Source organism: Oryx dammah, unplaced genomic scaffold, assembly GCF_014754425.2.
Source record: "Oryx dammah isolate SB20612 unplaced genomic scaffold, SCBI_Odam_1.1 HiC_scaffold_1, whole genome shotgun sequence".
NCBI classification, from domain to species: domain Eukaryota; kingdom Metazoa; phylum Chordata; class Mammalia; order Artiodactyla; family Bovidae; genus Oryx; species Oryx dammah.
The window spans coordinates 80,286,064-80,313,371 of record NW_024070185.1 but is presented as its reverse complement, the minus strand read 5'-3'; the positions used below and the strand labels follow the sequence as shown (position 1 = coordinate 80,313,371).

At 39.7% G+C, this 27,308-nt stretch overlaps 1 protein-coding gene across 1 annotated transcript in view; it reads left to right on the top strand.

Moving 5' to 3' along the window:
• Window positions 1-27,308, top strand: part of FANCC (FA complementation group C) — a 325,895-nt gene that overhangs the window by 112,764 nt on the left and 185,823 nt on the right. The window contains exons 2-4 of the mRNA XM_040245158.1: window positions 2,564-2,806; window positions 5,927-6,011; window positions 15,772-15,866. Coding sequence (XP_040101092.1) covers window positions 2,642-2,806; window positions 5,927-6,011; window positions 15,772-15,866 — 345 coding nt within the window. The 5' untranslated portion in view covers window positions 2,564-2,641. The remainder of the gene's footprint in view (window positions 1-2,563; window positions 2,807-5,926; window positions 6,012-15,771; window positions 15,867-27,308) is intronic.

Genomic DNA, 27,308 nt, shown 5'->3' with positions numbered 1-27,308 from the left:
CTCACATGCTAGTAAAGTAATGCTCAAAATTCTCCAAGCAGGCTTCAGCAGTACGTGAACCGTGAACTTCCTGATGTTCAAGCTGGTTTTAGAAAAGGCAGAGGAACCAGAGATCAAATTGCCATCATCCACTGGATCATGGAAAAAGCAAGAGAGTTCCAGAAAAACATCTATTTCTGCTTTATTGACTATGCCAAAGCCTTTGACTGTGTTGATCACAATAAACTGTGGAAAATTGTGAAAGAGATGGGAATACCAGACTACTTGACCTGCCTCTTGAGAAACCTGTATGCAGGTCAGGAAGCAACAGTTAGAACTGGACATGGAACAACAGACTGGTTCCAAGTAGGAAAAGGAGTACGTCAAGGCTATATATTGTCACCCTGCTGATTTAACTTATATGCCGAGTACATCATGAGAAACGCTGGGCTGGAAGAAGCACAAGCTGGTATCAGGATTGTCGGGAGAAATATCACTAACCTCAGATATGCAGATGACACCACCCTTATGGCAGAAAGTGAAGAGGAACTAAAATGCCTCTTGATGAAAGTGAAAGAGGAGAGTGAAAAAGTTGGCTTAAAGCTCAACATTTAGAGAACAAAGATCATGGCATCTGGTCCCATCACTTCATGGGAAATAGATGGGGAAACAGTGGAAACAGTGTCAGACTTTATTTTTGGGGGCTCCAAAATCACTGCAGATGGTGAGTGCAGCCATGAAATTAAAAGACGCTTACTCCTTGGAAGGAAAGTTATGACCAACCTAGATAGCATATTCCAAAGCAGAGACATTCCTTTGCCAACAAAGGTCCGTCTAGTCAAGGCTATGGTTTTTAGTGGTCATGTATGGATGTGAGAGTTGGACTGTGAAGAAAGCTGAGTGCCGAAGAATTGATGCTTTTGAACTGTGGTGTTGGAGAAGACTCTTGAGAGTCCCTTGGACTGCAAGGAGATCCAACCAGTCCATTCTGAAGGAGATCAGCCCTGGGTGTTCTTTGGAAGGACTGATGCTAAAGCTGAAACTCCAGTACTTTGGGCACCTCATGCAAAGAGTTAACTCTTTGGAAAAGACTCTGATGCTGGGAGGGATTGGGGACAGGAGGAGAAGGGGATGACAGACGATGAGATGGCTGGGTGGCATCACTGACTTGATGCATGTGAGTCTGAGTGAACTCCAGGAGTTGGTGATGGACAGGGAGGCCTGGCATGCTGTGATTCATGGGGTCGCAAAGAGTCGGACACGAATGAGCGACTGAACTGAACTGAACTGAAGTGGATGAAGATAATAGGAGAGAATAATCAGATGTCTGGATTTTTGACTATTAGGTGCTATTTGATAGTATGCATATATTCTGTATTATTAAACTTAAAAAAAAAACTTTATGGTAGTTTTCAAAACTAAACTTTAAGTACCATTTTAAAATTTTCATCTTCCTGGCCTAGATTTTTTTCTTTTGCACTGTAGCCAAATTGTATGACCTTCTTAATTTTTTCTTACTTTCTTGTTTAGCAATGAAAACCTCCTTTGTTGATGTTTTTGGCATTTAATTGGGAGCATTTTATCTGTTAATTATTGCTTTTGAAGATTTAAACCACTCAACCCTTGCAGAGTAGTGTTTTGAAATTAGATAGCTGACTATCATCCCTGCCCCAGGAAGGTAGGAGTCTGTTAAAGCCTGCACCTGCTGAAGGCAGCCATCCATTTTCTCCCCCGTATGCTTCCTAGGGGTGTGGGTGGGAAGAGCTGGGATCCTGGGGAGGCACCTGGAGTTTATTTACCCGACTCTGCCTGAGGCACATGCTCTCTGTGTATGTAACTCTACCATTCTTTTTAAGATGTTCTTCAGATGTGTAGTCAGGTTTATGAGTTTTTATTTTCTGTCACTTAGGACAGACATACCTTCCCAATAATTAGAGTTTATCTTACTTTACCAAAATATGATTTTGTGAATAGAGATGAAGCATACACAGCAGTCTTTAAATAAATTAAGCAGATTGTTCAAATCCATGCATGTGGAATGAATTATTTTACTTTTTTCTAAGAATTGAGAAACCAGGAAGAAAATTCATTAGACAGTAATGCCCAGAGATTTTTTTTTACACCTAAATGAGAAGCCAGAAATGCATATAAAACATAAGAACTTCAAAAACATTTCTTAGACACAGACTAGTATGAAACTTCCATGGATGTTTTTGATTTCCCATTACATTAAAATACTCAAATGAACTTCATATTCAGAACATTTAAAAATAGCTCAATCTTAAAAAGAAGATATAAAGTATTGTCAGCTGTGCTTTTTGTACATAATTAGTGATGTGCCTGTGGAGGTATAGTGACTTTTAGTGTAATGATATTACTCATGATAAAAAGTTCAGATGGTAAAAATTGGAGATACAGCTGGGTGACACATTTTAAAATAACTCCAAGATGACTTCACAGAAGGCATGCTATTTTCATCCGTTGTAATCCTCCTTATAATCCACTGTCAAAACTCATCAGTGGTTGTGAAGACACTGATAAAAGATTCTCTCTTAAATGTTTTATTTCCCCCTCTTTCTTACAGATTTGATGTTTGTTCACTGTCTTCTTCAGTGTGTAGCCAACCACTGTGAAGACCCAGTACTTTGTTCCTTTTTCTGAGATGGCTGAAGACTCAGCAGGCCTTCCTTCTAATTATCAGTTTTGGATGCAGAAGCTTTCTGTCTGGACCCAGGCCTCCACTTTGGAAACCCAGCGAGACATCTGCCTTCACCTGCCACAGTTCCAGGAGTTCCTGAGGCAGATGTATGAAACCTTGAAAGAGATGGTGAGTATGGACCAAAATAAAGTAATAATGTTATTTTGTGACATCAGGAACTCTTCACCAGATTTCATTAAGCCTGAATGCAGTCAGGGACTTGTGGTGTTGACCTAACATATTGAAGGATTAGACAGACAAATTACCTGTAAGTAATGGAGACAGGAAGTGGTTTGCTAGTGTCTGATTTATTATGACTTCAGTCTTTTCTTTCTTGAAGAATTATATTGTCACATGAGACTTCCTGACCAATCAAGTTGTTTTTAAATAAACAAGACTTTGACACTTGTTGTCAGGTCATAATTGGGGTTCTTTTAAAGGTCTCTGAATCTCTCAAATATTGAAGAGTTTGATGAAATGCTTACTCTTTTCTCAACTCTATTCTAAAATGGGCTCAACTAAGAGATTATAAAATTTAAGATCTCTTCTTCCACATATTTTAAGTGGACTTTTCTTGTGACTATTAAGATTATGAGTATCTTTACTATTGTTATATAAGTTATTGTGTTCAAAATTTGATGTTTTTGTTTTGACTTACAATTTCTTAGTTTTATTGCAATAGGTATTTTTGTGAATTAGTGCATTTTCATATTATGAAAACATTATACTTATTTTCTGATTTCAAAATTAGAAGTAAAATTATCATTTAATGTAGGTATTCTTGTGTTAAAATTTTCTTTCCTTAATCAAAGGAGCAAGTAGGAAATTTGAAGAATAATTCATAGTGATGATGTCAGTTCTCATGTCTCTAGAAAGTAGAAGAAAAGTTGCAGTCTGTATGAACAACTAATGCTAACTTTTTTAACAAGCCTTTTGTAACTTGATCTTAAAGTGATTCTGGAAAGTCCAAGGCTGACACTGATGCTCAGACATATGTGAGGAATTTATTGCTTCAGCAGTAGGAAATGCTTATCATTTCAGCTTATGTGTACATTATCCCAATTTGGTCTTGTTTCATTTTTGAACTTTCTTGAAAGGTAAAGAAGTAGGAAAAGGGCCATGTGAATGTTTGAACCTTAGGCTGTTTTCTGTTTGGTTGATATTTTTTTGTGGGTTAGGTTTTAGGTTGTTGTGGACAAGTATGAGGTCATTTAGCATATAGTAATCACAATAGTAATAAACAGATATCTATCTGTATGTTTTGGCTGTTTTTTTTCTTTTCACAAGTTCTAGAGTTCTTGTCCTTCCAAACCTTACTTGAGATAGTGCCGCTGGAGCGGACTCAGGAAGTTCTCTTATTATGTTAGAGTTTTGAAAAATGAGGATGAAGATACGGTGTTACATAGATATTAATCCAGAGAAGGTGATGGCACCCCACTCCAGTACTCTTGCCTGGACAATCCCATGGATGGAGGAGCCTGGTAGGCTGCAGTCCATGGGGTCGCAAAGAGTCGGACACGAGCGACTTCCCTTTCACTTTTCACTTTCATGCCTTGGAGAAGGAAATGGCAACCCACTCCAGTGTTCCTGCCTGGAGAATCCCAAGAACGGGGGAGCCTGGTGGGCTGCCATCTATGGGTTTGCACAGAGTCAGACACGACTGAAGTGACTTAGCAGCAGCAGCAGCAGCAGCAGCAGCAGCAGCAGATATTAATCACCCATAATTTTTTCACTGTTAAGCAGTCTTTGTTATTTTTGAATAAAGTGGCCTTTCTTGACTTAAATATGAGTAAAATAAAGTTAATTCTGCAACAAAATTGATTTTACCTAAACTTGCTATAATTCTTAGTTTTAATGAGCTGGTTTAAGGATAAAGTATATAAATTTAAAGGTAAATTCTCAGGGTGGGATGATTTGGGAGAATGGCATTGAAACATGTATACTATCATGTAAGAAATGAATCGCTAGTCTAGGTTTGATACAGGATACAGGATGCTTGGGGCTGGTGCACTGGGATGACCCAGAGAGATGATATGGGGAGGATGATGGGAGGGGGGTTCAGGGTTGGGAACTCATGTACCCCTGTGGTGGATTCATGTCAATGTATGGCAAAACCAATACAGTATTGTAAAGTAAAAAAACAAAATTAAAAAAATTAAAAACAAAACAAACAAAAAAAAATAATAAAGGTAAATTCTCCAGGCCAGAATGCGAGAGTGGGTTCAGTTCAGTTCAGTTCAGTCACTCAGTCGTGTCCGACTCTTTGCCACCCCATGGACCACAGCACGCCAGGCTTCCCTGTCCATCACTAACTCCCGGAGTTTACCCAAACTCATGTCCATTGAGTTGGTGATGCCACCCAACCATCTCATCCTCTGTCGTCCCCTTCTCCTCCTGCCTTCAATCTTTCCCAGCATCAGGGTCTTTTCAAATGAGTCAGTTCTTCACATCAGGTGGCCAAAGTATTGGAGTTTCAGCTTCAACATCAATCCTTCCAATGAACACTCAGGACTGATCTCCTTTAGCATGGACTGGTTAAATCTCCTTGCAGTCCAAGGGACTCTCAAGAATCTTCTCCAATACCACAGTTCAAAAGCATCAATTCTTCGGTGCCCAGCTTTGTTTATAGTCCAACTCTCATATCCATACATGACTACTGGAGAAACCATAGCCTTGACTAGATGGACCTTTGTTGGCAAAATAATGTCTCTGCTTTTTAATATGCTATCTAGGTTGGTCATAACTTTTCTTCCAAGGAGTAAACATCTTTTCCCTTCTCCAGGGGATCTTCCCAACCCAGGGATCGAACCCAGGTCTCACATTTCAGGCAGATTCTTTACCAGCTGAGCCACAAGGGAAGCCCAAGAATACTGAAGTGGGTAGCCTATCCCTTCTCCAGCGGCTCTTCCTGACCCAGGAATTGAAATGGGGTCTCTTGCATTGGAGGTGGATTCTTTACCAACTTAGCTCTCAGGGAAGCCCCAAATAAAGTTAACAAAATTGATTTTCCTGAACTTGCTGTAATTCTTAGTATTAGTGAGCTGGTTTAAGGATAAAGTATGGTGATTGCTTGTTAAACTTTATTAGAATTATTTACTTAAAGATATTCTCTAATCTGGTTTTTACCTATTTTTGTAAAATACACATGAAATAAGAAGCATTCAAGCTCTCTCAACCTATAATGACAGTTCAGTATTTTCTGAGTTGTATAGTGTCCTTCTACTAACCTAATATAATTTTCTTTTATAGGATTCAAATACAATCATTGAAAGATTCCCCACAATTTACCAGCTGTTGGCAGAATCTTGCTGGAGTCCTTTTATCTTAGCTTACGGTAAGAATCTGAAGCATGTCCTCTAAAAATCCAGTCTTTTAATGATCATTTTAATCTTTGCATTAAGTTTAACAGCATTCAGAGCTTTAAGTGATAAGCCTTTCTCTTATTTTTCATGAAACAGTTTATCAACTGTATTCCTTGTTCTTTTACAAAGATGGCATTCTTTATTGTTGTCCATATATGTTTGTGTACATGTGTATGGATATACACACACACAAATGTGTAGGAGAATAGAAAGTCTTGAATTAGAGGGCAGATGCTCCCAGATGATTGTTGCAGCCTCATTTTTTAATTCAGTATAAAATGATTGTAGTGAAATAATTTCTTTGTTTCACAATTTCATATTAACTCATGTGCTATTTTCCATGCATTAAATTCTTTAGTGTCTGAATCCTGCCTTGGCTCTGCCATTATTTAGGGAACACATTTTGGTTTTATCCAAGGTTAGGAGGAATTTGAAGACACTTTGAGGGAGGTGTCCCTTCACTGACCTCCTACCTACCTGTCTAGCCCCATTTCCTGTTTAATAGCAATATCATGTGCATTGTAGCTAGGTTAAATTAGTAACAGTGTTTGATGTATGGGCCTGTGACATGCAATTCTTTTTGCCTGGAACTTTGTTGTCATCTCAAATCCTCAAAACTTCTTTCAAATAGCTTTGCTAGGACTCAGTTAGGAACCTTCCTTAGTGTGTCCATAGTTGCCAGCATCTCCCTTAATTATAACCCTTACTATACAACTTTATAATTATTGGCTTGCCTGTCTAATGTCCTGGAAGACTGAATTTCGCAGGAAATGTGGTTTTTGTTCTCTTGGTTGTCACAGAGCTTAGCATAGGGTGGAGTAGGCATATCTGAAACTGTACATAGAGGTTTAATGTCTTGATTTGACTATGTTGTTAGCTAATAGAATCTTTACTTTTCGTGTTTTTAAAAGTAAAAAACTAATTGTATAATATAATGATGATGTATGCTCAGTTGTGTCTGACTCTTTCTGACCCCATGGACTATAGCCTGCCAGGCTCCCCTGTACTTGGAATTTTCCCACTAAAAATACTGAAGTGCATTGCCATTTCCTCTGGAGGATATTCCCAACCCAGAGACTGAACCCACGTCTCCTACATCTATGGGTAAGATATACCCATCTGAATGCAGAGTTCCAAAGAATAGAAAGGAGAGATAAGAAAGCCTTCCTCAGTGATCAGTGCAGAGAAATAGAGGAAAACAAAAGAATGGTTAAGACTAGAGAGCTCTTCAAGAAAATTAGAGATATCAAGGGAACATTTCATGCAAAGATGGTCACAATAAAGGACAGGAATGGTATGGACCTAACAGAAGCAGGAGAGATTAAGAAGAGGTGGCAAGAATACACAAAAGAACTATACAGAAAGATCTGCATGAGCCAGATAACCATGATGGTGTGATCACTCACCTAGAGCCAGACATCCTGGAATGTGAAGCATCATTACGAAGAAAGCTAGTGGAGGTGATGGAATTCCAGTTGAGCTATTTCAAATCCTAAAAGATGATGCTGTGAAAGTGCTGCACTCAGTGTGTCAGCAAATTTGGAAAACTCAGCAGTGGCCACAGGACTGGAAAAGGTCAGTTTTTATTCCAGTCCCAAAGAAAGGCAATGCTGAAGGATGCTCAAACTACCGCACAATTACATTCATCTCACATGCTAGCAATTTTGAGAATGCTCAAATTTCTCTAAGCCAGGCTTCAACATCACATGAACCTTGAACTTCTAGATGTTCAAGCTGGATTTAGAAAAGGCAGAGGAATCAGAGAGCAAATTGCCAACATCCACTGGATCATAGAAAAAGCAAGAGAGTTCCAGAAAAACATCTACTTCTGCTTTATTGACTATGTCAAAGCCTTTGACTGTGTGGATCACAACAAACTGGAAAATTCTTCAAGAGATGAGAATACCAGACTGCCTTACCTGCCTCCTGAGAAATCTGTATGCAGGTCAAGAAGCAACAGTTAGAACCAGACATGGAACAACAGGCTTGTTCCAAATTGGGAAAGGAGTATATCAAAGTTGTATATTGTCACCCTGCTTATTTAACTTATATGCAGAGTACATCTTGCAAAATGCCAGGCTGGATGAAGCACAAGCTTCAAGATTTCTGGAAGAAGTATCAATAACCTCAGATACACAGATGATGCCACACTTATGGCAGAAAGCGAAAAAGAACTAAAGAGCCTCTTGATGAAAGTGAAAGAGGACAGTGAAAAAGTTGGCTTAAAACTCAACATTCAAAAAACTAAGACCATGGCATCTGGTCCCATCAGTTCACTTCAGTTCAGCTCAGTTGCTCAGTCATGTCCGACTCTTTGCTACCCTATGAATCTCAGCACACCAGGCCTCTCTGTCCATCACCAACTCCCTGTCCATGAGTTCACTCAGACTCATGTGCATCGAGTCCGTGATGCCATCCAGCCACCTCATCCTCTGTCGTCCCCTTCTCCTCCTGCCCTCAATCCCTCCCAGCATCAGAGTCTTTTCCAGTGAGTCAACTCTTCGCATGAGGTGGCCAAAGTACTGGAATTTTCACCCCATCTATTTCCCATGAAGTGATGGGACCAGATGTCATGATCTTCGTTTTCTGAATGTTGAGCTTTAAGCCAACTTTTTCACTCTCCTCTTTCACTTTCATCAAGAGGCATTTTAGTTCCTCTTCACTTTCTGCCATAAGGGTGATGTCATCTGCATATTTGAGGTTATTGATATTTCTCCCGGCACTCTTGATTCCAGCTTGTGCTTCTTCCAGCCCAGCGTTTCTCATGTACTTGGCAAATAGATGAGGAAACAATGGAAATAGTGCCCTATTTTATTTTGCTGGGCTCCAGAATCACTGCAGATAGTGACTGCAGCCATGAAATTAAAAGACACTTGCTCTTTGGAAGAAAACCTATTACCAACCTATGTAGCATATTAAAAAGCAGAGACATTACTTTGGCAACAAAGGTCTTTCTAGTCAAAGCTATGGTTTTTCCAGTAGTAGTCGCTCATGTATAGATGTGAGAGCTGGATTATAAAGACAACTGAGCGCTGAAGAATTGATGCTTTTGAACGGTGGTGTTGGAGAAGACTCTTCAGAATCCCTTGGACTGCAAACAGATCTAACCAGTCCATCCTAAAGGAAATCAGTCCTGAATATTCATTGGAAGTACTGATGCTGAAACTGAAACTCCAATACTTTGGCCACCTGATGTGAAGAACTGACTCATTTGAAAAGAACCTGATGCTGGGAAAGATTGAAGGTAGAAGGATAAGGGGATGAGAGAGGATGAGATAGTTGGATGGCATCACTGACTCAATGGACATGAGTTTGAGCAAGCTCTGGGGGGAGTTGGTGATGGACAGGGAAGTCTGGCGTGCTGCAGTGCTTGGGGTCAAAAAGAGTCAAACATGACTGAGTGACTGAAGTGAACAGAACTGGTACGTCTTTTGAATTGGCAGGCGGATTCTTTACCACTGAGCTACCTGGGAAGCCCCTATAATTGTAATAGAATAAAAAATAAAATGAATATTCCCCTTTCATGTTTTAGAGCATTATATAATATCTCTGTCCTTGCCTGTTATAAGTAATTTTAAGAAGATTGAACTTGATGGGAAAGGGACAGTATTTGCATTTACTTCCATGAACGTACATGTGTTGGTACACTAGGTGTACTCAACATTCGTTCACTTTACCACCATCTTCATCTGTTGTTTTTCCTCTTCACTTATGTGCTCCTTGCTTCCCCTTCTCCCTTGGGTTGACTTTTCCTCCCTTGAGTTGACTCTTAGCTTTTTCAAATTCTTGATCTAAAATAGCAAAGGCATCACTGTATTTGCCTACCAGGGCCATGCCTGTTCTAAATTTACATATTTCAACTCAGCTAGTGTTTCTTAAAAACTTTTGACCAGAAATACATTTTCTGTACACATGTATATATGTGTAGATCCAGTTACACACATACACACACATTTCATGAAAATATGCTTATTTTATTACCTGAAATTCATATTTGCTGTACTATTTTCATGGTTTTCATGACCCCCAAATGATTTTACAGTCCATCAACTGATCATGACCAAGAGTTTGAAAATCATTGAGCGAGGTCAATGGTGGCAGGAGAAAGGAAAAGAAACTCTTGAATTTCCTCCATTTAAAGGCATAATTCATTGTTAGATACTTCATGGATTGAATAACCACTTTTTAGCAATAGGAAATAATATGTCCTTTAAGTGTACCTAGTGGTGAGGAACTAAAAGCCTCTTAATGAAGGTGAAAAGGAGAATGAAAAATTTGGTTTAAAACTCAACATTAAGAAAACTAAGATCGTGTCATCTGGTCCCACTGCTTCATGGCAAATAGAAGGGGAAAAAGTTGAAACATTGACAGACTTTATTTTCTTGGGCTCCAAAATCACTGCAGATGGTATGAAATTAAAAGACCTTAGAAGAAAAGCTCTGACAAACGTAGACTGCATAGTTTAAGGTAGAGACCTCACTTTGCTGACAAAGGTCCATATGCTGAAAGCCATGGTTTTTCTAGTAATCGTGTACAAATGTGAGAGTTGGACAATAAAGAAGGCTGAGCACCAAAGAGTTGATGCTTTTGAACTGTTGTGCTGGAGAATACTCTTGAGAGTCCCTTGGACTGCAAAGAGATCAAACCAGTCAAAAGGAAATCAAACTTGAATATTCATTGGAAGGTCTGATGCTGAAACTGAAGCTCCAGTACTTTGGCCACCCAATGCAAAAAGCTGACTCTGGAAAAAGACCCTGATGCTGGGAAAGATTGAGGGCAGGAGGAGAAGGGAACAACAGAGGATGAGATGGTTAAATAGCATCCTGACTCAATGGACATAAATTTGAGGAAGCTCTAGGAGATACTGAAGGATGGCAAAGCCTGGCTTGCTGCTGTCCATGGGGTCGCAAATATTAGGACACAACTTAGCAACTGAACAACATCAACAGTGGATATAGGACATATCCTTAATTCAGAAATGTTAATATGTTAAAAGTTTGGGTTGTAGAATTGAAGTAAAATGAGCAGACTTGCTCACTTGGTATTGAGCACTGTTCTCTATGGATTGCATAGTAGGTCTGATTGAATTCATGATAGGTTTGCAGGATAGGTTTTTATGGATTAGTATAGATATATCACTTTTCCAGAATACAAAACTGATAAAATTTGAGATCCTACTCCTCTAAAGCCTGCATTTTTGTAATGATCTGTCCCCGTGGATCATACCACTGTGGTTGAAATATTATAGTCCTGGCTTTACCACCAGCCAGCTTCATGTGAATGTATATATTCACTATTCTTTTAAAACACAGCAAGCCTTAGGAAAACATGGCTCACAATATCTGCACCCAAGGAGCTTCTAGTTAGGGAAAAAAGAGACCTAAGTAGGTCAGCCAGACTCAGGATGATGGTTGGTGCTGTGGAGGTTTGAATGAGTTGCTGAGGGGAAGGAGTTTCACAGGGGAGGTTTTGTGGGGACTAACTCTTGAAGGACAGTAGATGAGTTGGGATTTTGTAAGGCAAGCCACCTCAGATTCTTTATGTGTGAAAGTGAGAGGCTGTACTGATTTATCCCTATGGCCTTAAACTTGTATCTGTCTGTGATCTCTCCTTAGCACCTAATCTCCATTATTTTGGCCCCTCTGACAACCAGAAACAAATTCTCCATCTCTGTTTAAATGCTTATGTTACCTTTTGAATTGCCCATTAAATTTCAGTTTCTTGAATTGCCCATTAAATTTCAGTTTCCTGTTTGAAGTACCCATTTGGTGTCAAGCTCCTGGAGGAGACTGACAGGCAGAGAACTCCATGAGTAATCAGATCTTGGCTATGTTGCCCCTATTGTTTGACTAGCTGGGCACTTTCTTCCAGGAAAGTATCTTTTCTTATGATTTCATAATAACAAAATTACCTTTGAAATACAATAAAAAATAAACAATTTCCATCAAGGAAAGAAGTAGGTTTCCCTTAGTGGTAAGTGAGAATAAGATCAGAAATAAGGATAATAAAGAAGGAGGAAGGATTTGAAAATTAAAAGACACAAAGAGAAGAGAAAAATTAGATAATAGAAAGGGAGAAAACGCCTTTTATTCAGTGGTGTTCTCTGTGTAAAATTACTGCCTTCACCTTGGAGTTCTGGCTGGTAGGTTCTAACTCTGCCCTCATGATTCACATATTAATATCATAGCTGTAGCCTCTTTTACTCATGCTTTTTATTACCACTTGAGAGTTTGCCTTCAAACTTGGCAACTGAAAACAATAAATATTTATTGTCTAAAAATATGCTGCTATCAGTTTTAAACTCTAGAATTAATTTAGCTTTCATTTAGGCTTTCAGTTCAAGATATCAAAAAATAAAATGATTGGGTGGCAAATATATGTTAGTATATTCCTTTCCCCTACACTAGTTTTTAGAATGTAGATTTGTACTGATGACTGCCCACATGGTGAAGCCCAGGCAGTTTTCTGTCCCCAGTGCCCCAGCCCTGGTATCTGCGCCTCCAGGGAGGAGCCTGACAGATGCCATCCCCTGTAGACAGTGCTGGTGGCATTCATGAATAACAAGTGGTGGCTTTCATTCTTAAGTCTCTAAAGCAAAGTAAGCTCATTAATAGTACATTGCAGTGCCTTGATTTAGGGCAAAGAAAGGCACCTCCTTAAAGCTGGATGAAAGTCACCTATCCAAGAAAGCTGTGGTATATATACTCAATGGAGTATTACGCAGCCATTAAAAAGAATACATTTGAATTAGTTCTAATGAGGTGGATGAAACTGGAGCCTGTTATACAGAGTGAAGTAAGCCGGAAAGAAAAACACCAATACACTATACTAACACATATATATGGAATTTAGAAAGATGGTAATGATAACCCTGTATGCAAGACAGCAAAAGAGACACAGATGTATAGAACAGTCTTTTGGACTCTGTGGGACAGGGCGAGGGTGGGATGATTTGGGAGAAAGGCATTGAAACATGTATAATATCATATATGAAATGAATCGCCAGTCCAGGTTCAATGCATGATACTGGATGCTTGGGGCTGGTGCACTGAGATGACCCAGAAGGATGGTACGGCGAGGGAGGGAGGGGGATTCAGGATGGGGAACACGTGTATACCTGTGGCGGATTCATGTTGATGTATGGTGAAACCAATACAATATTGTATAGTAATTAACCTCCAGTTAAAATTAATAAATTTACAACAAAAAAGTTTTTTTTAATAAATAAATATAAAAAAAATAAAATTCAGAAACAAAAAAAAGAAAGTTACTCTGGCTGTTCTTTTTCTTTTTGAGAGAAAAGTAAAAAATAATACGCTTGTTGAAATAAACATGCAGAATCACTTAACACCTGGGGGAAAATCTCATTTTTTGGATTTTTTTGATTTATGCTTTATCACTAACATTTTCATTCTTCCTCTTTTTTCTTTTTATTGGTGAAGTCTGATTTTTTTGGAAATGCTTCCCATTGGGTTGCATTCTCTTTATCATGGGAAGTTGTGTGCATAAGCATATCAGTAGATGTATTATCACACTTGTGACATGCAGAGCATTATAATTTCTTCTGATATTTAAAACAGTACAACAGATTTTTAATCAGTGGCATTGATTCAACCTGAAGAACTCTAGAATCTTCAGAGGTTAAATAACATGATTCTTGCAATAAACTGATTTCAGGCAAGCCAGTGATGGTATTGGAGAAGGCAGTGGCACCCCAATCCAGTACTCTTGCCTGGAGAATCACATGGATAGAGGAGCCTGGTGGGCTGGAGTCCAGGGGGTTGCTAAGAGTTGGACACAACTGAGCGACTTCACTTTCACTTTTCACTTTCACGCATTGGAGAAGGAAATGGCAACCTACTCACTCCGGTGTTCTTGCCTGGAGAATCCCAGGGACAGGGGAGCCTGGTAGGCTGCCGTCTATGGGGTCGCATAGAGTTGGACACGACTGAAGTGACTTAGCAACAGCAGCAGCAGTGATGGTATTGGAGCTCATAAAAACTAGGAAAAATATGAATATCTCTGAAGATAACTCCTGATATAGTTTGTTCAGAAATGTTAGTTATTAGAAGAGCATAGGCTTATGGATGTTGATTGGGGGGAGAAGTGAGATGGATTTAAAATTAGTATTAGAGTCCTTTGACGTGTGGTAGAAAATGCAGAGGTAGCTTACTATAGTTTGTGTTCTTATTTCTTGTTAAGAAGCCCTCAGAAATGCTCTGTTTATGAAATTGCGGTTGATAACAAAGTAAAGAGCATCAGGTGATCTGCAGAGGTGTGATTACAGGTGCTGGGTTTCCTCAGCCTGAGCTCCATGGCCTTGTGGTAGAGTCCACAGTAGCTTGGCTCTAGTTCAGATACTGATATCTTCAGTTTTTAGGCCTCATTTTTGCTTCCCAGTTGTGTTCTAAAATCTCCAATTTGAATGGACTTAGCTGCCAAAGAAGAAAAGAGAAAATGGCTTACCAAATAGATGTGCTAACCACATAGAAGATTTCAAAGGTCAACATTGTTATCACATATTTAGTAAAGTTTTACACTTTTGAGTAAAGAGTTAGTGATCTCAGGTTGCCTCAGCTTGCAAAGGCTTGGAGGGGGACTTACCAGCCAGAGACTGAGGCTGGGTTGTGGTGGTGAAAGCCCCAGATTCCTAGCCACTAGACAGTGGTTAGTGACAAGAGCCCTGGCCCTTCAGCTTCGCAGAAAAGGATACCCATAAAGACAGAAAGTGGTGAAACAAATTAAGTATTTATTAAGAGGGGGAAAAAAGTACAGTCATGTGGATAGACACACAGGCAGACTCAGGGAGAACCCCTGAGTTGCATCCTTGTGGCAGTTTGAATTACTTTCATGGGGCATTTCTTCCATTTTTTCCTTTGGCCAGTTTTATCTGGTTCACGGTCTATATTTGGTATATCTCAGGATCCTCTCATGTGTGCACATACATCTTAGCCAAGATAGATTTTACTGAAAAGGTGTCTGGGTAGGGAACATCCTTTAACATAACTCTCCTTTGACTTCTGAGGACCCTTTTCTTCATGTGTGTGTTTGGGGAGGTCTCCTGACTTCGAGAATAAGAAATATGTGGACTGGGCAAGGCCCAGCCTTTTCCCTTAATTGTCCTGATATCCACAAGGAATGAACCTCCAGTTGCTTTACTCTGAGAAGGAGCCCATCTACCTCCTGCATCATGAGGAGCATGTGAAAGGCTTCTGCTTTGTCCAAACCATCTGGTATTGAAAAGAATGTTTTTAAAAACAATTCTTTTTATTAAATTTATTTCTAACAAGTGAAGGTATTTTGGCCAATTAGATTAAATCAGAAATATTGATTACTACCCATAGCAGTGATGTTGCCTTAAAAAGGTTGAAATTACTAATGGTTTGAAACATAAAATAAAGAACTGATCTTGAAAATAAAAAGGACTGATTCTTTTAGTTCTTTCCATCTTTCTCTTTTGGCTTTAAAAATTGCTTCTGTGACAGAAAAGGAATCGACCACACAAAGGCTAAGCATAAGTAATTCTGAACCCACAAGAAGGAAAAAAACCCCACAAAGTTAAGTTTCACACATGATCCCGGATGCTTGTTCAGTGAACTTTGTAGTTTGTGATTTTTGTAAAACATTTATAATAAATGTGTTTCCTTTAAATATAATGTTTACAGATTTTATACTGATTATCTTTTCTTTCTATTTTATCAAGCCTACTTATTTTAACCTTCATTTCTGCAGATGAAAGCCCCAAAATTCTAATATGGTGCTTGTGTTGTCTAATTAAGAAAGATCCACAGAATTTGAGAGAATCAAAACTTAATTCCTGGACACGGGTAAGTGTACAAAAGCCCTATACTGCTTTAAATTCAATTGATTATTTAAAAGTGCTGCTTTAATAGTCTAGAAACTTTCAAACACACCCTTCACTGTTACATTATCTTGCTGGTTATAAAGGTTTTGAAGAGATTGCATTTTTGTTTGATTGTGACTTCCGTATGAGATAGATCTTCAGGGTGAACTTCCCTATGCCTACAAAAGCTAATATTGAGTGGTTTTAGAAAGTTACTCTCAGGTAATTGAAAGAATGTACTCTCTTTCTTTCTATTATAACAACTGTTTCTTCCTACCAACCTACATTAAATACTTATATAATTCCTCTTCAGATACTTCTCTGCCTCTCTCAGAATCCATTCTGTACTAAAACTGAATTTTGTAAGTGCCCTGGGAGCAGCAGTCTTTATTTTGTGTCCTAAAGTTGGTACCCTGGTCAGTGTGCTCAGACTAGCATCTGGTACTGGTTGGCTATTGCTGCAAACACCGTCAAATCAGTTACCCAACCATGCTAGTTCAGGTAGCTGACAGCTTCCTGAATTCCCACTGTCTGTTTCTGCTTTCTTTTGAATGATGGGCACAAATAGGAGAATTTTGTAAAGCTGTGCTTAGCTGCCCTCACCACCAGTAATTTGGCTGTTCTCTCTTACCTCTTGCTGTCCTGCTGCAGTAATCCCGAGGACTTACATGAATGTCAAACTCCACTTACTATGCATATGGTCCAGATTAGCTGCTTAGTATTATGAAATCACCCACCCAAATTAACGCACATGGTTTTGTCTGACTGGTGATATCATTCCATTCACTGCTTTTTACCATTCCTTTGTTTTATACAAAGTGGCTGGCAGAGATGACAAAGACAGTGTATTTTTTGTTAGATTAAAAGGAGAATTGGAAGAACAGTAAGAAGTGAAAAGGATTGAGTGAGGGAAGGGAAAAAAATGCACCTTTTAATTGGAAAGAAAGTTAATGTTAAGAGCTAAAGAAAGGAACTGATAAGTAGAATTAGGTAAGAAAAGATCCAAAAAACAGGCTATAGAAGTAGAATAACATATTTAGGTTTTAAATTTTTTAATCATTGCTTTTGTTGAATGTTTGCTCTCTTAATGATTATTTAGGATATATGTTTTTATTGGCTAGCTCATTCAGTCCTGGAATAGGCCATCTAATAAAGTATTTTTAGAGTGATCCGGTTCAGTTCAGTTCAGTCGTTCTCGTGTCTGACTCTTTGCAACCCTATCAATTGCAGCACATCAGCCCTCCCTGTCCATCACCAACTCCTGGAGTCTACCCAAACCCATGGCCATTGAGTCGGTGATGCCATCCAACCATCTCATCCTCTGTTGTCCCCTTCTCCTCCTGCCCGGCATCAGGGTCTTTTCCAATGAGTCAGCTCTTTGCATCAGGTGGCCAAAGTATTGAAGTTTCAGCTTCAACATCAATCCTTCCAATGAACAACCAGGACTGATCTCCTTTTGGATGGACTGGTTGGATCTCCTTGCAGTCCAAGGGACTCTCAAGAGTCTTCTCCAACACCACAGTTCAAAAGCATCAATTCTTCTGTACTCAGCTTTCTTTGTAGTCCAACTTTCACATCCATACATGACCACTGGAAAAACCATAGCCTTGACTAGATGGACCTTTGTTGGCAAAATAATGTCTCTGCTTTTTAATATGCTGTCTAGGTTGGTCATAACTTTTCTTCCAAGGAGTAAGCATCTTTTAATTTCATGGCTGCAATCACCATCTGCAGTGATCAGGTTAACTTTCTTCATTTAACTAGTGATTATATTAGCCTAGTTTTGAATTTTTAGCCATGCAGTTTATTCTGTAGGTTTCCCTTATTTAATTTTATGTCCATTTAATAAATACATACTCATTAAGAATAGCACAGGCAGGTAAATTTAAGACACTTAATTCCTGTGTGTGTTAGTCTCTCAGTTGTGACCCTGTGGACTGTAGCCCACCAGACTCCTCTGTCCATGGAATTCTCCAGGCAAAATACTGGAGTAAGTAGCCATTCCCTTCTTCAGGGGATCTTCCCAACCCAAGGATTGCTTTGCAGGCGGATTCTTTACCACCTGAGCCATCAAGGAAGCCCCACTTAATTCCTACCTTCAGAGAATTTACAGACTTCACCAGGTCATTCTAGGGCAGTGCCATTGGGTTATTGGTAGAGCTGTGTATAGGGGTGACGGTGACACAGCGGATGGACACTTGTTCAAACTTGGGCCTTTGGAGACCTTTCCTGGGGGAATTATGCATCAGCTGAATTTTGAAGGATGACTAGGAGAGGTGCTGCTAGTGATAGAGGCTGCCTGCCAGTGCAAGAGACACGAGAGACTCAGGTCCGATCCCTGGTTTGGGAAGATCTCCTGGAGTGTGAAATGGCACCCCACTCCAGTATTTTTCCCTGAAAAATTCCACGGCAGAGGAACCTGGCAGGTTACAGTCCAAGGGGACACAGAGTCGGGCACAACTGATCACAACTCATTATGTATTCAGGGAACTTCAGGTGCATAGGTATGCCTGAGTTTGGGATTTTATAAGGTTGATAATGAAGCATAAAGCCTTATGTATGATTATAAGAAGTTTTTATTTTGCCTTGAAAGCAGTAGGAAAACTGCCAGAGTATTTTCAATAGAAAAATCATATGACCAGGTGTGAGTTTTAGAAACTAAATAGCAAAAGGAAGTTGATTTGGAAGGCGTCAGGGATAGCACTTTCAAAGCTATTGTAGTGATAAAAGCGAGAAATCGTGAAAACCTGAGTGAAATGGAGAAGAGGGGCAAGATTTATGATATTAATAAGGTAAATATGTAAAGATATAATGACAGATTATGTGCAGCTATACTTCGGTGTAGGTGGGGTTGAACCTAGTGTTTTCAGGAGAGTAGCTGATTTGCACGTAGGGGTTGACAGTCCTCAGGATTTGGGAACAGTGAAAGCCCTGGGTGGGGGTGAGATTACCCAGGGAGAGTACCTAGTGTGAGGAGGGGAACGGGCCTAGGGACAACCTTGGGAGACTCTGGCGTTTAAGGAGTGAGTGGAAGAGAAAGTTACACTGCACACTAGAAAGGGGGAGTCCAAGAAGTAGAAGGAGAAAAGCAGCAGTATTTCAAGAAGGCATGAGTGGTCATTCACATCGAATACTATAATATGGCACTGTCCAACAGAAACAAAGTACATTCTAATATCTGTTTTCAATTTTTTATTAGCTGCTTTAAGAAACGTGAAAAGAAAAAGTTGAGACTAATTTTAAGAATTATTTTATTTAACCCCAGATATCTAAAATACTACTATCTAAATATGTAATCTATATACAGTTATTAATGTGATTATTTTAGAATAGTTTATATCGAATCTTGGAGATCCAGTGTAGATGTTACACTTAATTCAGAGGCTAAGTTTTCTCTTGACATTCTGGATCTGGTTTACAAAATACAGCATTGAAAAAGTAGGTTCACATATCCAAATTGTTTCAGAGAAACAAAACTGAATCAACTGTCTGTTTTCAAATTTAAATTTAATTAAAAGTTAAAACCTCACTTTTCTTCGTCATACCGGTTACACTTGAAACTGCTCAATAGCTGAGTGGGTCATAAAGAGTTGGACACAGCTGAACGACTTTCAGTTTCCTTATGGCTGTTAGTATTTGCCTTAATATATTGGAGTGTTCCTATGTTGAGTATATAGATATTTTTATAATTGTCTCTCTTTCTTGGATTGATTCTTTGACCATTATGTAGTGTCCTTCTTTGTCTCCTGTAACAATCTTTATTTTAAAGTCTATCTTATCAGTAATGCTTCCTTTTGATTTCCATTTGCATGGAAAATCTTTTTCCATTCCCTTACTTTCAGTCAGTGTGGGTTGTTTGATCTGAAGCTGGTCTCTTGTGGACAACACATACACAGGTATTGTTTTTGTATCTATTCAGCCAGTCTATATGTCTGTTGGTTGGAGCATTTAATCCATTTAGTGAAAAGTGAAAGTCACTCAGTCATGTCCGACTCTCTGTGTCCCCATGGACTATACAGTCCATGGAATTCTCCAGGCCAGAATACTGGAGTGGGTAGCCGTTCCCTTCTCCAGGGGATCTTCCCAACCCAGTGATCAAACCCAGGTCTCTCAGATTATAGGTGGATTCTTTACCAGCTGAGCTACCAGGGAAGCAATCCATTTATGTTTAGGGTAATTATTGATATATATGTTCCTACTGGGGCTTCCCTGGTAGCTCAGCTGATAAAGAATCCATCTGCAATGCAGGAGACCCCAGTTCCTTTCCTGCGTTGGGAAGATCCCTTGGAGAAGGGATAGGCTACCCACTTCAGTATTCTTGGACTTCCGTGCTGGGCTCAGATGGTAAAGAATCCACTTGCAATGTGGGAGACCTGGGTTGAGGATCCCCTGGAGGAAGGCAATGGCAACCAACTCCAGTATTCTTGCCTGGAGACTCCCCATGGACAGGGGAGCTTGGCTGCAGTTCATGGGGTTGCAAAGAGTCGGACACCACTGAGCAACTAAGCACACTAAGTACAGCGCAGCACATGTTCCTATTGCCGTTTTTTCTTAGTCGTTTTGGATTTGTTTTTGTAGGTCTTTTTTCTCCCTTCCTCTTTTGTTCTCTTCTCTTGTGATCTGATGACTAACTTTAGCATTGTGTTTAGATTCTTTTTCTTTTTTGTGTGTGTATCTATTGTAGATTCTCAGTTTGCAGTTACCATGAGGTTTTGATATAGCAGTTTATATATAAACAAGATTGTTTTAAATTTCTGGTCTTCTAATTTCAAATGCATTTCCAATATCTGCATTTGTGCTCTCTTCTCACAGTTGCTGATTTTGATATCATATTGGTGTGCAGATGATTTACTACATTTATTTTACGTTTGCCTTACTAGTGAGCTTTTCTGTTCATAATTTTCTTCTTCCTAGTTGTGGCCTTTTCTGCTTAAAGAAGTTCCTTTAGCATTTATTACAAAGTTGGTCTGATGGTACGGAATTCTCTTAGTTTTCACTTGTCTGTAAAGCTTTTGATTTCTCTGTCGAATCAGAATGAGAACTTTCCTGGATAGCATATTCTTGGTTGTAGGCTCTTCCCTTCCCTTTTAAATATACTGTGCCACTCCTGAACTTCCCTGGTGGCTCAATGGTAAATAATCCACATACAATGCAGGAGACATAAGTTCTATCCCTGGGTCCTGAAGATCCCCTGGAGAAGGCAGTGGCAACCCACTCCAGTATTCTTGCCTGCAAAAAAATCCCATTGACAGAGGAGCCTGGCTGGCTCCTCTGGCAGTCCCTTCTGTCTACACAGTTTCTGCTAAGGTATCAGTTGATAACCTTACAGTATTCCCTTGTATGTTATTTGTTGCTCTTAGTGCTTTCCCTCTTTAATTTTTGTCAGCGTGTTTAGTACGTGTCTCAGCATTTTGCTCCTTCGGTTTATTCTGCCTAGAACTCTGCACTTCCTGGACTTGAGTGACTATTTCCTTTCACATGAAAGAGAAGTTTTCTGCTATTATCTCTTCAAATATTTTCTCAGGTCTTTTCTCTCTCTCTTCTTCTAGAACCCCTATAATGCAAATGTTATTGCATTTAATATTGTCCCAGAGGTTTTTTAGGCTGTCTTCATTTCTTTTAATTCTTTTTTTCCTTTATTCTGTTTAATGGCAGTGATTTTCACCTGTTATTGTTTGTTCTAGTTTATTTTTCATTTCAATTATTGTAGTGTTCATCTCTGTTTTTAAGTTTTTCTACATCTTCATCAAACATCTCTTGCATATTCTCAAACTGTGCCTCCATTCTTTTTCTGAGATCTTAGATCATTTTCACTCTCATCACTCTGAATTCTTTTTCTGATAGGTTGCCTGTCTCCACTTCACTTGGTTGTTCTTCAGGGGTTTTATCTTTTTCCTTCATCTGAGACATATTCCTCTGTTGTCTCATTTTTGTCCGACTTTCTGTGATTGCATTTTCTGTTCTGCAGGGTTGTAGTTCTTCTTGCTTCTGCTGGCTGTCTGAGAGGCTTGTGATGGTGGGAGGGTCTGGATCCTGCTCACTGGTGGGTGGATCTGGGTCTTGTCCCTCTGGTGGTCAGGCCTATGCTTAAGAAGACTTTAAGCAGCCTGACTGCCAACAGTTGGAGCTGTGTTCCTATTCTGTTTGTTTGGCCTGAGGTGTCCCAGCACTGGAGCCTACAGTCTGATAGGTTGGGCTAGGTCTTGAGGAGAAAATGGTGACCTCCAGGAGTGCTTGTGCCAATGAATGCTTGCCAGAACTGCCACTGCTAGTGTCTTGTCCCTGCACCTCTGCAGGAGACTGTCGAATACTCACAGGTAGGTCTGGCCCAGTGTCCTATGAGGTCACTACTTATTACCTTGGGTCCTAGTATGTATGGGATCTTGTGTGCACCGCCCCCCACCAACCGTGGAGTTTCAGTTGACCCCAGTCTTGTGAAATTCCTCTGATCAAACCCCACTGGCCTTCAAAGCCAGGTTCTCTGAGGGCTTCCCTTCTTATTGCTAGACCCTCAGGCTGGGAAGCCTGATGTGGGTCACTCCTATAGGAGAATTTCTGTGGTATAAGTATTTCCCAATTTGTGGGATGCCCACCTGGCAGGTATTGGATTTGATTTTATCTTGATTGTGACCTTCCTACCATCTTGTTGCAGCTTCCTCTTTGTCTTTGAATGTAGGGTATCTTTTTGGTTAGGTTTCAGCATTGTTGTTTGTTTGTTTGGGCAATAGTTTTTCAGCAGTTATTGGTGATTTTGGTGTTTTTTTAAGAAGCGGTGAGCTCACATCCTTCTACTCCATCTTGCCAGCCCTCCAATGACGGCACAGATAGCATCCAATGGAAGATGGTGCAGAGGCAAATTCCATACTTGTCCTAGAAATTTTGCCTGATGCTTACCATAATGTTAAACTTTGTTAACATGTTGTTTTGGAAATACATTAATTTCTCTGGAGTTTTACTAGTAACCACAAATGTACCATCAAATAATACCACCTCAATAGCTATTCTTACAGTTTAGAGACTGATTGAAGTCATAGGACTTTTTTCACATCTCTTTGGAATGTTTGGTTTTTGAAAAACTTAGTTTTACCAGTGAATCCACTGAACCGGTACTTTTTGAGAACTTACTGTTTGCCAGGCACTACTAAAGAGCCCAAGGATACCATCATAGATGTGAAAACAGTCTTTTCTCAGAATTTATAATCCAAATCTAGGCCTGCCAAATATAGGAAATACCTGTCTTCTTTGAATAAGACCATACCACTATTATTTTTTAATCTGGTGAGTTGGAAATGGCAGAATACCAGAAGTGGAGATCAGTTGAAATGCTTTTATTCAATCTTTATACCATTTCAAAATGCAGTAGTAAGTAATAATCAGATGTTCCTGTATTCCTTCAGTCCTCTTTGTTATTCTTTAGAATAATAATGAAAAAAACTTTAAAATTACAAAATCTGACCAATATACAAAAAACTGCATGAAACATAAGTGCCAACCTTAACAAATTGTTGCATATAAATATCCGTGCAATTCCCACCCAGGTCAGGTAATAGAACAGAATATTGCCTGCCTCCTAGAAGCTCTCTGTCCCTCGAGGGCCCTTTCCCATTTGTATGCCTTTAATGCATGGCTAACAGTAACTACTAACCTGACTTTTATTTACATTGCTTTAGCTTTTACTGCTTAATTATTCTGTTTGGCCTGCTGTTTTAATTTGGTAAAAACAAAATGATACAGTATGTTTTTGCCCTATTGTGACTTATAAGAAATATCTATTTGGTCATTCAGATGATCAAAATATATTTTTTATTTATGTTTTGGTCTTCATCTGCACTTCCTGGATCACAGCTCCCAAAACCCTTGGCATCACCTAGGTGCTGAGAGTGATAAAAGGTATTTTGTGTTACATTAATAAGGTGACTTTTAGAGGGTTATATGTTAGCTTTTGTTAATATTGTGTTGAGAGCTGGTTCCCAAGAGAACCAACCCTGTGAGCAGAAGGCTGGAGCTTTCAGTCCCTCTCTCTAACTTCCTGGGAGGGAAGGGGACTTGAGATTGAACCAGTTGCCTTTGGCCAGTGATTTAGTCAATCATGACTATATAATGAAGCCTCCCTAAAAACCTGAAGGACAGCTTTTTGCCCGCTTTCAGAGAGCTTCTATATAGAACAAGAATGATTCTGCATGCCATTTTGACAGGCCTCAAGTTCTACAAGGACAGAAGCTCCTTTGTTTGAGACATTGCCGTGTGCATCTCTTTATTTGGCTGTTGGTTTGTATCCTTTAATGTCATTTTATAATAAGTTGATCATCTAGTGTGTAAATGGGTTTCTTGAGTTCTGTGAACCACTCTAATAAATTAATTGAACTCAACAAGGGGGTGTGGGGACCTCTGATTTAGCCAGTTGTTCAGAAGTACAGGTAATAATCTGGGTTTGGGATTAGCATCCTGAGTTGGAGGAGGTCATTTGGACCTTCAGTTTGTAGCCAGTCCATCAGAAGCATAGGTAACAACATGGGCTTTGATGATGACGATGAAAGTCGTTCAGTTGTGTCTGACTCTTTGTGACTGTATAGTCCGTGGAATTCTCCAGGCCAGAATACTGGAGTGGGTGGCCTTTCCCTTCTCCAGGGGATCTTTCCAACCCAGGGATCACACCCAAGTCTCCCACATTGCAGGCAGATTCTTTACCAGCTGAGCCACAAGGGAAGCCCAAGAGTACTGGAGTAGATAGCCTATCCCTTCTCCAGTGGATCTTCCTGACCCAGGAATTGAACCGGGGTCTTCTGCTTTGCAGGCAGATTCTTTACCAACTGAGCTATGAGGGAATGGCCTCTAAAGTACCTGTCATGCCTTTTTAAGGATGACATTTAAAATTTTATTGTTGTGAGATTTATTAATCTTTTCCTCTGTGATGAGTGAATTTGTATCTTATTTCAGAAAATTTATCCCACTTCAGAATCATGAAAACCTACATTATCTTCTAAAAGAATATTTATTTGTGTTTCCCATTATGTCTGTGATCTATCTGTAACTGTTTCATTGTGTGACCTAAGGTAGGAGTCTATTTTCACTTTGTTTCCACATAGATACCTCTTTGTTCCAGTACCATCATTGGAGTCTTTTTTCCCGTTCAGTGAATCACAGTTTGTTGTGATACACATAGTCAAAGGCTTTAGTGTAGTCAGTGAATCAGAAGTAGATGTTTTTTTGGAATTCCTTTGCTTTGTCTATGATCCAACAGATTGGTAATTTGATCTCTGGTTCCTCTGCCTTTTCTAAATCCATGCTGTACATCTGAAATTTCTTGGTTCATATACTGCTGAGGCCTAGTTTGAAGGATTTTGAGCATTAACTTTCTAGCATGTGAAATGAGTGCAATTGTGCAGTAGTTGGAACATTCTTTGGCATTGCCCTTCTTTGGGATTGGAATGAAAACTGACCTTTTCCAGTCCTGTGGCTACTGCTGGGTTTTCCAAATTTGCTGGCATATTGAGTACAGCATTCCAGCAGCAGCATCTTTTAGGGTTTGAAATAACTCAGAGGGCATTCTATCACCTCCATTAACTTTGTTGTAGTGATACTTCCTAAGGCCCACTTGACCTCACACTCCAGGATGTCTGGCTGTAGGTGAGCAGTCACACCCTCGTGGTTATCCAGGTCATTAAGATCTTTTTTTGTATAGATTTTTGTGAATTCTTGCCACCTCTTCTGTCTACCCTCTTGAAAAAAAGATGCAGTGATATCTGGGTATTAGCTCTTTTTTTTCTAATCAGAGATAACCCAGTAGCGCTGGATTGCACTCTGAATGGCTGCTGCAACTGTCATGTACTGTTCTACATTCGGATCCTGTGCCTCAAAAACTAACAGTGCCTCCTAAGACAAAGAAAATTCCCTTGCCATTTCCTGTATCATGAATCTCCTTGCTTCTGCAGTTACTCCTTCCTCTTGTCTCTCTTCACTCTTTCTCCAGGCTTCCATTCCCATCAGATCTTCATTAGTAAGTTCCTCGTGTTGCACACCAAAGAGTTCAGTGACATTTTCCTCTTGCAGATCTACCCCCAGCTTCTCACTGAGAGTCACTGAATTGCTGAAGACCTCTTTGGATTCCTCATCCATTTTCTCAAATCCACGAAAATCATGAACAAACTGCAGGCAAAGATTCTTCCAAATCCCATTCATTGTGATGACAGTAACCTCATGCCAAGCAAAGTCAGTGCCTGATTAGTCACTGCCTGATGAAAAGTGTGACATAAATAAATATTTTTTGGAAGTCACTATAACTCCGTGGTCCATAGGTTGAATGAGTGCCATAGTATTTGGTGATAGATGCAATACTTTGACATTGGGATGAAAGTCTCCATGAATGGAGCATTGTCAGGCAGCAAAACAGTGTTGAATGGATGTACTTCTCCAAGCAGTATTTCTCTACCTCCAGGACAAAGTGGTGGAAAAACCAGCCCTGGAAAATGGCCTGCATAACCCAGGCTTTGGGATTATAATCTTCCACACAGCAGGAAGGGAGCCCTTAGCTATGTTTTTAAGGGCTCCTGGGCTCTCTCAATGGATAAACTAAGAGAGGCTTCAGCTTCATATAGCCAGGAGCATTGGCACCAAGCAAGAGTTAGCCTATCATTTGCTGCGTTACAGCCTAGCATCAGCTTTTCGTGCTTACTGAGGTAACTTCAGTTTGACATCCTCTTCCAGTACAGTCCTGTCTCACCCACATTTAAAACTTGCTCAGGTAAATATGTGCCTTCATCAATACTTTTCAGGGTGGTTCATGAAATACCTGGACAGCTACCAAATCTGCACTCGCTGCCTTGTCATTTACTTTAATGTTGTGAATGTTGGCTCTATCCTTGTTCTGATGAAACCAGCCATGGCTGGCATTAAAAGATGTGCCCTCTGACTCTTCATCATGTTTCTTCTTCAGATCTTCAGAAAAGCTTTTAGCTTTCTCTTCAGTTGGCATTAAGCTGAGTGGGACTTGATCCTATTACTGTTGCTACAGCCACACACTGAGAAGTTTCTCCATCTTCTCTAACACTTTTCTATGCTTATTTGATATTATTGTTGACATCATTAGCACAGCAGACTTCACACATTCCATGATATTATCCTTATTCTTTAGAATCATGCTGATGGTTGAACAATTTGTTTTGTAGGTATAAGTGACATCTACCATCTTTTTGCCTCACTCTTCTCTCTCAGCTATTTTCATTTCTGATTCCAGTGTTATTGCTTGGCACTTCTTAGCAGTACTAGCTACATCACTGCTGCTTTTACACTTGATTCTAGACATCCTGGGGTTGAAATAGAGATACTGTATGATTGTATTGTATACAGTACAATGCAGTAAAGTACCCAAAGTACAATCACTTGTAGAGGATGCATACACGTGACAGTGTACACCAGACGTATGAAC